Genomic DNA, 10,063 nt, shown 5'->3' with positions numbered 1-10,063 from the left:
AGTGAATTGCGAATTATGATATACATATACATATATACACACACTAGTATATATATATATTCATATCTATATATTTTTATTCACATATATTTATATTATACCCAGGCAGCACATTCATATACCAGTAACGTAACAAATACTTGAATCTTGTTTCTTCCGAAATCACAGCTACATCACATGTGCTCTACATGTACCGTACATGTACTCTATCATGTCCGCCACAAACCATTATGGCAGCTACGTAACAGGTACAGAACAGAGATACGTATCAAAGATATCACAGATATGGATGAGATTCATGCCCTTGCAAGTCCGTTATGTATCATTTATGTTCTTATTTTTTGCATCCAGCGCAGTTGTATATAGTAGTGACAGTTCAGATTCATAACTGCTGCGTAATACATCCAAATCAGAGCCATTGAATAAACGTACTTAATACGTATCTGTTACTCCGTGTAACATCCGGCGATTCATTTTATGCGCACGTGCACGCTGCTTAAAAAAAGCACATAAATACGAGGATATATATGGAAAAGATTATTTATCACCACCCAGAATATCGAAATACCATGTGTCATAAAAGTAACCAGCTAGAAATGAGTAATATAACAAAATAACAAAGGTACTAGAATCTAGAAAATCAAGATGTAGTGTCATACAAGTGACAATAGGGAAACGGGTATACAATACCGTTATACGTATTTTGCTTAATATAATACAGGTAATAGAATATCAAAATTCAACGTGTTACAGCGAAAAATAAGTACACACTACTTAACATGGTTCTTGGAGATCATAAGAATCTCACAATTTCACCCGTAGTATCACATAAGTAACAATATTTAGGTACTATAGTAGATATCAATCACAATCTATAATAAGCGCTGAGGACTCGAACGGCCCATAGGAAAAAGTAAATAAAAAAATTGCCATAAGAACGTAACTGAAAATTTAATCAGTCCGAATTTCAAGGAAAATTAAAGTTTAGGTTTTTATAAAAAAAATTATAGTTCTTTCCAATTTGATTGACAAAAACGAGGTTTTCTGAATCACTACAAAAATCTACAATTTTTCAAATGAACCACGGGATCTACAATTTGTTGATAAACTACAAAAAAAAAAAAGCAATAATTTTCAATGAAAACTGTTCCAATTTCCCTAGAAATTCGTAGAAATTCCCACCAGGGTATTTTGTACTTTACATATCATATGATAATGAACATTTAAAAAGAGTAATACTACAACCAGTATCTGACTTTTACGTTATGAAACGTATACGGAACTAAACAAAAAATTACTTAGGTACATAGATAACCTATGTGGAATCAAGTCAACACTGATGTGCCTGTAATGTAACTTGTGGCTATATTATATGGTATTATATTTCGCGATAAAACAAGAATTGGAATCCTTTCAAAAATACGTAAATTCAAAATGAACGTATAGGCTATATATAGTGGCTTCGCAAGGTAACTACCGTTATATCATTTTTCCGTGTAGTTTGTTTATAATTTTTCTATCCAACTCCATGTCGAATATGTTGCTCACATCACCGGAAAGTGGGACAATATTTATACTGTTAGTATGGAGTTTTACTACAAAACCACAAAGTACATGGTAAACATGATACAATTGTGGTTTTGATGTGAAACTACTGCACCGTAAACATTCGAGGTATGAAATTAGCTTCAAACTATTTAAGATTAAGATATATGAAGGTATGAAAGCTATCAAATGAACTTAAAAATCTATATGAATTGCAGTTTGTAGGTGAGTATCATGAATTAACTTGAGCCAGTACAGATGTAAGTTGTAAAACAAGAATAAATTGAAATTAAATATAAGATTGACTCCAATTCGTTGAACTGTGGTTAATTTACAGTATGAACTTGTGCGATTGCTCGTGCTTCCTCTATGCTCGTGCTTTGGCCTTCGCCTTCTCTTCTCTGATAAATCTTTGTTTTCCTTGACGGAACCATTCACTGCAAGTTTCTTCAAATTCTTTGTCCGTCATGTTATAATTCACCATTACTGCATCTAGGAAATAAAAATAGATCTCATTTTTATAAGGGAAAGGAACATTCCGAGTCTGAATCAGATGAATTACATTGGATAAATCCACTTCGCGGTGAAATTTTTCTGCAATGGCATTACAAAGTGAAGAAGACTTTAGTGGTATCGCAAAGATTAATTGCAATAGCAATAACTATTGCTAGCATATATTGTACTTACATACATAATTAAGACTCAACATCATGCGATTTTTTTCTCGCCCCTTGCCACTATCCCAATATACGTAATTTAGCGAACTAAATTCTCTACCGAATTTTTTGTGCAGAAATTACTTCCCAGATCGCATTGAAATGAAATAACGTAACACAATCTCTAACCTTGCTGAATGTAAAGAAAAATTTGTTTATAGAGACATAAAAATCTGAAAACTAGTGCAATGTGCAATTGGCCGCTATTGACACACTTGTAATATCGTTTCATCTCTGTGATAATTTTCGGCACTCACTAGCTATCCAGTGCTACTTCATGCACAGCAACATTACAACAAGATTATGAGTACTTCACTTTGATGTAAGTTCTAATAACTAAGAATGCTGTCCGTAAAATTCAATTGTATGTGTGTACATGAGTGGCAAAAAAAATTTCCTGAGGTTCAATCTTAAGATTCTTATCATATGAATTGATTATTACTTGATTGTTGATAATTAATACCTTTGGTGATCTTTATTATAGCCAAATTTTGGACTGAAAAATTATCACGTAGGCCCAACCAGGAACAATTCTGAGCCACTGCATTTGAGAAAACTCTTCGAAGAATACGCAATGTAGTATCTTTTGCTCCGCTACCTCCAATTCGTTTGAAATATGATCCCTACGGTTATTCAAAATGGTCAACAAATCAATTCTATGACATAAAATTCAAGAAAATTGAAGAATAAATTAGTTCGTACATTCTTCATACTTATATAATTTTGGGATTTCATTTTCGCATATATTCTGAGAAAAAAAACCTCTAAACGGACGTAAGAAATTATCATGAAATTTCTCAAATTGTTTTACGCTTCAATGTAGGGAGAAAATCAATAGCAAAAAGTGCAACGAATACATATAACACGTAATTTTATACATAGCATGATCCAAAATGGCCGTACTTTGTCATAATAGTTGCTTTCTTCTGAAAATTGAAAATCAAAATATACAGTAAGAAAATTTCAAGAAGCCAATTGATTTAATCAAATAAGAGCTGTTTCAATTACCTAATTAGGAGGCAAAAATGATTTCACCATGTTTCCGAAATTTTGGTCGATCAAACTTATTATTCTCAAATTCTCGCTGATGCAAAATGTCGAAAAGCAAAGAACTTAATTTAGACAATTGTTTGCAGGAATGAAACCGTGGACTTGGGATTAACAATTAATCTGAATTAGCTGTTTGTTTTTGGTATTTTAAGTCAACGAAAATTTGAATTGCGGATCAAGTTCGATCCATCAAAACTTCAGACAGATATTTCACGTCCGGTCTGTGGCTTCACAACGTTTTCGTTCAGCTGAAGCTGTGTACTGACTTTCACTTTATGAGTTGATATTATTCTGTGTTTCTTGGGTAATGGGCTGCGAGTTCTTAAATCCAGTGGGATTTATAACTGCTACCACATTGATAACGTTTGTACAAATTTAATACATAATAGAAACGGTTAGCTTCTTGACATTGTTTCTCTCAAACATTGAGTCTTCTAATCTAAGACCTTCCTAAAGAATCGTTCTCGATTTGAGCTACCATAAACTCAAGGGTTCTACTGTCATTCCAATATCAAATTTTCGAGCTAACAAGAGTAACACTATTCAAGTACTCACCACACTAGATTTTAGGGTAGCATTTATTTCCAATTGGTATTCAAAGTCCTTCAGTTTATCAATTGTAGGAAATGGTAACGAATCTGTGATCATGAGCAGTTCAGCACTTGCAGGGGTGTCGGTGTCATCATGAAATCTTGTTTGTAATTTATTCAAACTTGCTGTCAAAGATTTTACCTCTACTGCTATTTCAGCAACTTTTTTGAATAATTTATTAAAATTATCTGTAGGAAAATACGATTGATTATTCTGCTACTCAATAAGACTGTCATATCTGACCACTAATTCATTACGTAGAGGATAATACAAACCTTCAATAATTCGTACCAAAGACTCGGACCTATCTATAAAATACCATAATGAAATATTAGAACAAATTTAGAAATGTCAGAATGATGGCACCGAGATTTAACTACAGGGAAATCAACCTCATGTTATTGTTAACAGATATGCCAATTTTCCAAAACTAGTTCTGAATCACAAGTTTGGTGGCACTGACAGTCGTATACACATACAGTTTACAACTACATTAATTCTTCTTTTGTAGTTACAGTCTCGGTGCTATACTGACAATGAGATGGTCACAAATGTAGGTACCTTGTGTATACGCATCTGATCTGTTAGATGTGTACAATGGCAAAGAGGTAGTTATTGCATCATATACTGGTAGTGATGAACTTGGTGCTACAAGTAATCTCTGCTCTGTAGATAAAAATATCGATATTTTTATGCAGTTTTATGAAATACATGCTACAAAGGCAGTATTTTCGTAAAAGGGCAAGAAAAAGTTTTTGTGTGATTCAAGGCCTACGGCTTCTAGGCGTGTTCCAAGTAAAGAGAAGGAAAAGGACCTGAAAAGTACCCAACAGGTACAATCTAACTATATAAACGCAAAATGCCTCGAACCCCCAAAAACTTTTTCGAATTGACAAACTAATACAGACTACAGGGATTTTTTTAAAGGTGTTTTAGACCAAGAAATATCATGCCATGATATTATGTAGTTGACATCACCTGTTTCAATTGGAGCTTTGGTAAGTACTTGCTGCGATAACACTTTTGGGACGTTGCGTGTGGTTTTAAGTGAATCTGACAATAAAGAGTATATATGAACATGAGAATACGCAAGTGTGAGAGACGTATAAAGTGCATTGTGTATGCACGATTATTTGCTCACAACTGAGCTTGATACGTAACTTATTGCTTCTACAAAATCGATAACGAACACTATAATTGTAAGTAGAATGAAAGAAATTACCATTTTGTGTTAATGTTTCGTGAGGCTTATCGGTTGATGATGTCATTGTAAACGCACAAAACGTCTTTACTGGACTGCAATTCAGTGTTCTAATTGAAATGGAGTCTAGAATGAAAGTCATCAGTCAACTTAATCACTACACGTATCTCAGAAGTATTTTGATTACTCATCAAGTTACATTAATTATAGTAAAACTGCAGTAATATGATAGATGATAATGCCAAAAATTGGAAGTGCACTGGGGGGGCTATACTATTACCAGAAACTTGTACAATCTTGATTTTAATTAATTGCTGTTTAAACAGTATGTTCACTTTTCAAATGCAATAGTGTACCAGGTCTTAGCTCATTTAAGAAAGCCATTTCTGGAATACTCATTTACTAGTAATTTTCGAAATATAAATACCAGGAGACTAATCTATTTCAGGCATCAAAGTCATGGGCTCTCGAGCTTCCAAGATGCTGGATACTTTAGCTATGTATCTTCTGATTCAGGAAATTTTTATTGGAAAACACATCTCATATAAACATATATTCTCGCGGGCAATAATCAATTCCGGAAAGTTTCAAATTTCAATAAATTATTCAAATTTTTGTTATACAAAGATTGAAGGACACAGAAAAGATGATGAGAAAAAAAAATGTAGATTCTTTTTTTCTTATGAATTAATTTTTTGAACATTGTGAGCAAATTAATACAAGATGTTATAATAAACTACGTATATAATTATCAAAATACAAAAAACTCGTGACTTTCAGTTTGTGACTTTTAATATAACAGCACATAAATTTTCATATAACTTTTTAGCTTCAAAACTGATTTACGCAACAAAATCTTTCAATGACAAAATTATGGGTTCGCCTATTTCAATGTAGAGTACCCATGAACATCATCAAAGGCTCAAAAGCACATGAGAATAATTTCTACCAATATAATGATCATTATAAATTACAAGTGGCGATTTTATTTAGAACACTCCAAATTTTGATCATTTTCTACGTGTTTGTCACGTCATTCATAAACCACAGTCGTGTTGAATAATTGTTGTATACAAAAATGTGTACCTGATTTCTTTGATGTGGGTGCCTGACAGTCAAAAGTCATGTTAGTTTGTGTTAATGGATAACCTGAAATGGATTAGAAAAACAAATGTAGAATGGGACAAATTACACTAGTCCTGATCATGTGTTCATTGTATGTACGAAGATGAATATTTGTCTGCATGACTTTGGATTTATATACCTTTTGGTTCATCGGTCTCTTCATAAATAACAGGAATATTTTCAATATCGAACTGCATGCTGTTGTTAGTGACGTAATTATGTGGTAGATCAGGAATTTTTTTAAGCATGTTTCTGCATGACATTTCTTGTTCGCTGTCTGAATTTCCAATAATTTTTTTTTGTGACATAGATTTCTTTTTTCTTTGAATCCGTTTTCTATCTGGTATATTTTGTTCATCACTTGATGAAATACTCTCAGCTTTTTTTCTGGCTTTTTCCAAACTCTCTGCATGTAAACAAAAAATATATTCATAAATTGAGAACAAAACGAAAATTGAAAATATATTGGTCATTAATTCTCTTTAAAGAAACGAGTCTGAAAATCACGGCAAATAAGGTAAATGAACCAATCATTAGACATGAACCTAATGCTGGACAGTCCTAGTAACTTGACGTTTTTGACCAATCCAGTTGATAAAAAACATATGGTTATTGGGACTCTCAAGCTATTGGTAAATGTCCAAATAATTATATGTTTGTTTACTTTATCTGATCATGTAAATACCACTATCTCTGCTGTTAATCAGGGTTGCCATCAAATCTGAAATCAGAAATTGCCTGACTTTTCTAGGTGTTTCAGTACCAAATTAATTTTTTTCCCTGACCATTGTTTTGCATGTAACATTTGTTTAGTCACAGGCAATCGAAAGTATTAGTAGATCATGACAGTGCTACTTCAGTTAGAGACCTATCTGAAAATAGTGCTGTACTTTTATAATAATATTATCAATTTCCCATGACTGTGAAGACATGCATTGGAAAGCGTGATAACAAATTTTGATGTTTGAGGCGTTGAATTTGAGATTTAAAAGGTTGGAAGACTCGAAAAAAATTCCCGACTTAGTGAAATGAGACAAGATTCCCTGAGTTTTCCAGACAGTACAAATTCCCTGACATTTCCAGCTTTTCCAGATTTCCAGGTCTTATAGACACCTGCTGTTTATAATTAACAAGCTGTAGCTCTTCACCCAATCAAATGTGTGACCTGAAGGCAATATCTTCAGATTCATTGGACTAATAATATACAATATTAATACTCTCATGGAATAAAAGCTACATGCCTGAAATTCCAAACCTTTATTAAAACGAAAATTGCAACAGGTTTATATACTAGGCTGGTTTTTACTAAAATTTTCCATAAATTGAAACTTGAAGTGTCAAAAAATTAAACTCTACTGTTGAAATCAGGTTTCAATTTTTCCCGAATTTTGGCTGACAAAATAACATGGTAAATTCTTTAAATTTTTGTTCAAATGAAGATTCAGAACTTCAGGTAGTAAAACAACTACGGTATCGGAAATATGTACTAATAATGCAAATACTAAACACATAATACATTAAAATTAATATTAATGTTTATTGGTATGGTATTCAGGAAATTTTTCTAACTATTACCCAACTACGCATGACCTGATAATCATCTGTATTTTTGTGAATACAAGGCTTCATTTAAGCAACTATTTTCTGTATATACCTTCTAAAGAAAACCAGCATATAAGTAAAGTAGAAGTTTTTCGAGCACATCCATCATGAAAAAACCTTGACTTGTATTCGCAACAATACTGTTAAATCGAGCAAGTTTACGATGATATAATTTAAAACATCGACTGTGATATAATTAATCGACAGATTTTTGCCTATCTTGATCATTGCTCAAGACAATAAATAAATAGAAACTTTACCAAAATAGTTTTCGAATATGACGTCGTACAATTCCCACTTAGGATCTTCAGTATCGGGCAATACTTTTTTAACCATGAATGCACTTATGTTTTTTGTCTTAGGCCACCAGCATTTTGTATTGTTGGGAGTTAACCAACAACTCGGGACCTCAGATGTCACTTGTTCATCGTCAGAATCATCATTTGAAAAAGATACAACAGCGTAGGGCAACGGCATGTTTCTTGAATGGAAAAAGAGGACAGTTGATGAATTATCATAGCGTGTTCGTCTAATCATAATTAACAGCGATAAAGCGATCACCAACTACGTATATTTTGCGGCTTGTGTCTGGCTATCGCATGTTGGACGGTTATGTACAGAATTGCAAAAATTTGTATACGTAAATTTCGAGCATCCCAAAACGAGGCGGCTATCCACATGGTTGAGGGACACTCACAATCAGTCGCGCAATTCACGTGTAAGTTTTACATCTGAGTAAAATATCATGCAGAAGAGGTTAAAATGAGTTCGAAATCTTTGATGTCGAAAATACACGCGCGCGCGATAGAAGCCACGATGCCGGTGTCTGTCACCCGCAAAGCATAACTTGTGAATTTTTAGGTTAGATTTAGCGTAACTCTACTTAGGTTACGTGCCCGTTTACGTGACTTAAATAGGATCACGGAACCGTGTAAATAGACGCATCGATGAAAAAAGATATTCGATTTATATAGGAAAATATTCAAATAAAATTACCTATAGATTGTGTAGATGTAACCGGCAGAACCAATTCTGATCAGTCGGTTGATTATTGAAGTCCGAATATATCGTGAGAATGACGTAATGACTGCGTACAACACTAACTGCACTGACTGCACTGGACGCAATAACACTAATCGAGATCAATCGATCTATGTATTTCAAGTAATTAAATTATTTAATGCGAAACTTCAATACTTGGACACGTGGGAGCTACGACCGAAATGCGTAATAAAACAATATGGCCACCAGCCAGCCCGGAAATCTGTAGAAAAAGCGAGAGCGCGAACATTTGTGACACGCGGGACTAAGCGGGAAATTTAAAATAGATAAATCGTGAATTTAAGAATGACGTTGTGTTTTTACTATGATATTTATAATTACTTTACGTGTTATGAATGATGCAACAATGGAGTGACCACATTTTCACTATCGGTTAATTTGAATTTTAGACATTTCAATTTAATGTTGGAAATGCAAACTTTCACAAGTTGATGCTGTCTATCAACAAGTTGTATTCCAATTTTTGAAGATTCACATGGTATTTTGAAGAATGATTTCGGGTTTAAAAATTTCTGACCTGTTAGATATATTATTTTATTTTCGAGATGAATTCTCGATACTTCGATAATTGCACCATCTTTTAAGCAACAGCAATTGTCAGGAATTTTTGTACTTATAAAAAAATCACGATACCGAATAGATTGAATGTTTTTTTTGCCATTACTGGTCTCTTCAATGTTTGCATATTTTATGATTGGATATTCAAATTTTTCAGATTGGACGTTGATTTTACATTCTTCTTGATGACGTTTTATAAGTTGTGCTAAAGGCTTGCTGGATGTTATTAATAACTTTTTAATTTTTTGCATATAATTTTCAAATTTAAACGCACTAAATTTATCTAGAGGCCCTTTCAACTTTACATCATTACAAAGGTGTATCAAATTATGCACGTTGTATGACACATGCTGGTGACCATAGAGTAATGGAAAAGATTCAAAAAAATACTGTAGCAGTTGTCTGGCATAATCGTTCAATTTTATGTGGTATTCAGGGCTCGCTAAAATTCGAATCGCAACGCTCAAGCATAGGAAATGATTGTATTTGTCACTCGGCAAATTATCGAGAAATACTATTGGTCCAGTATATAATAACAACTGTCGTAGTTTAGTAGCCTTGAACCGATCTACTTCCTCCAAAGGTCTTGCCTTTCTCGAAAATTCTTTTGATA

General features: G+C 33.2%; 1 protein-coding gene across 6 annotated transcripts; it reads right to left on the bottom strand.

The window, feature by feature from the left end:
* Positions 1-1,368: 1,368 nt before the first annotated feature.
* On the bottom strand, positions 1,369-9,815 carry LOC124187273. Of its 6 annotated transcripts, none has more exons than XM_046579659.1 (12): positions 8,827-9,815; positions 8,091-8,311; positions 6,914-6,949; positions 6,368-6,634; positions 6,190-6,252; positions 5,125-5,229; positions 4,881-4,955; positions 4,464-4,568; positions 4,178-4,210; positions 3,867-4,090; positions 2,725-2,884; positions 1,369-2,037 (listed from the first exon to the last, which is right to left on the bottom strand). In XM_046579659.1, the coding sequence occupies exons 2-12, from the start codon at positions 8,305-8,307 to the stop codon at positions 1,913-1,915; spliced, it is 1,410 nt and encodes a 469-aa protein (XP_046435615.1). In that variant the 5' UTR covers positions 8,308-8,311; positions 8,827-9,815; the 3' UTR covers positions 1,369-1,912. The 6 variants fall into 6 exon arrangements, with proteins under 6 accessions (XP_046435615.1, XP_046435617.1, XP_046435616.1 ...); XM_046579662.1 differs by having other exon boundaries at positions 1,986-2,056; XM_046579661.1 differs by lacking the exon at positions 6,190-6,252.
* Positions 9,816-10,063: the final 248 nt, after the last annotated feature.

Source organism: Neodiprion fabricii, unplaced genomic scaffold (assembly GCF_021155785.1).
Source record: "Neodiprion fabricii isolate iyNeoFabr1 unplaced genomic scaffold, iyNeoFabr1.1 ptg000032l, whole genome shotgun sequence".
In the NCBI taxonomy this organism is placed as follows: Eukaryota; Metazoa; Arthropoda; class Insecta; order Hymenoptera; family Diprionidae; genus Neodiprion; species Neodiprion fabricii.
Note: the sequence above shows the minus strand (reverse complement) of the source record. Positions and strands in the feature narration are given on the sequence as shown.

Bases quoted from the DNA above. Each gene is read 5' to 3' on its own strand.
- LOC124187273 (XM_046579659.1), bottom strand. From the start codon at position 8,307: ATGCCGTTGCCCTACGCTGTTGTATCTTTTTCAAATGATGATTCTGAC. The intron at 6,635-6,913 runs GTATTTACATGA...GTTTACATGCAG, and splicing joins GATTAACAGCAGAGATAGTG to AGAGTTTGGAAAAAGCCAGA. The intron at 4,091-4,177 runs GTTTGTATTATC...ATTTTCCTACAG, and splicing joins TTTGGTACGAATTATTGAAG to ATAATTTTAATAAATTATTC.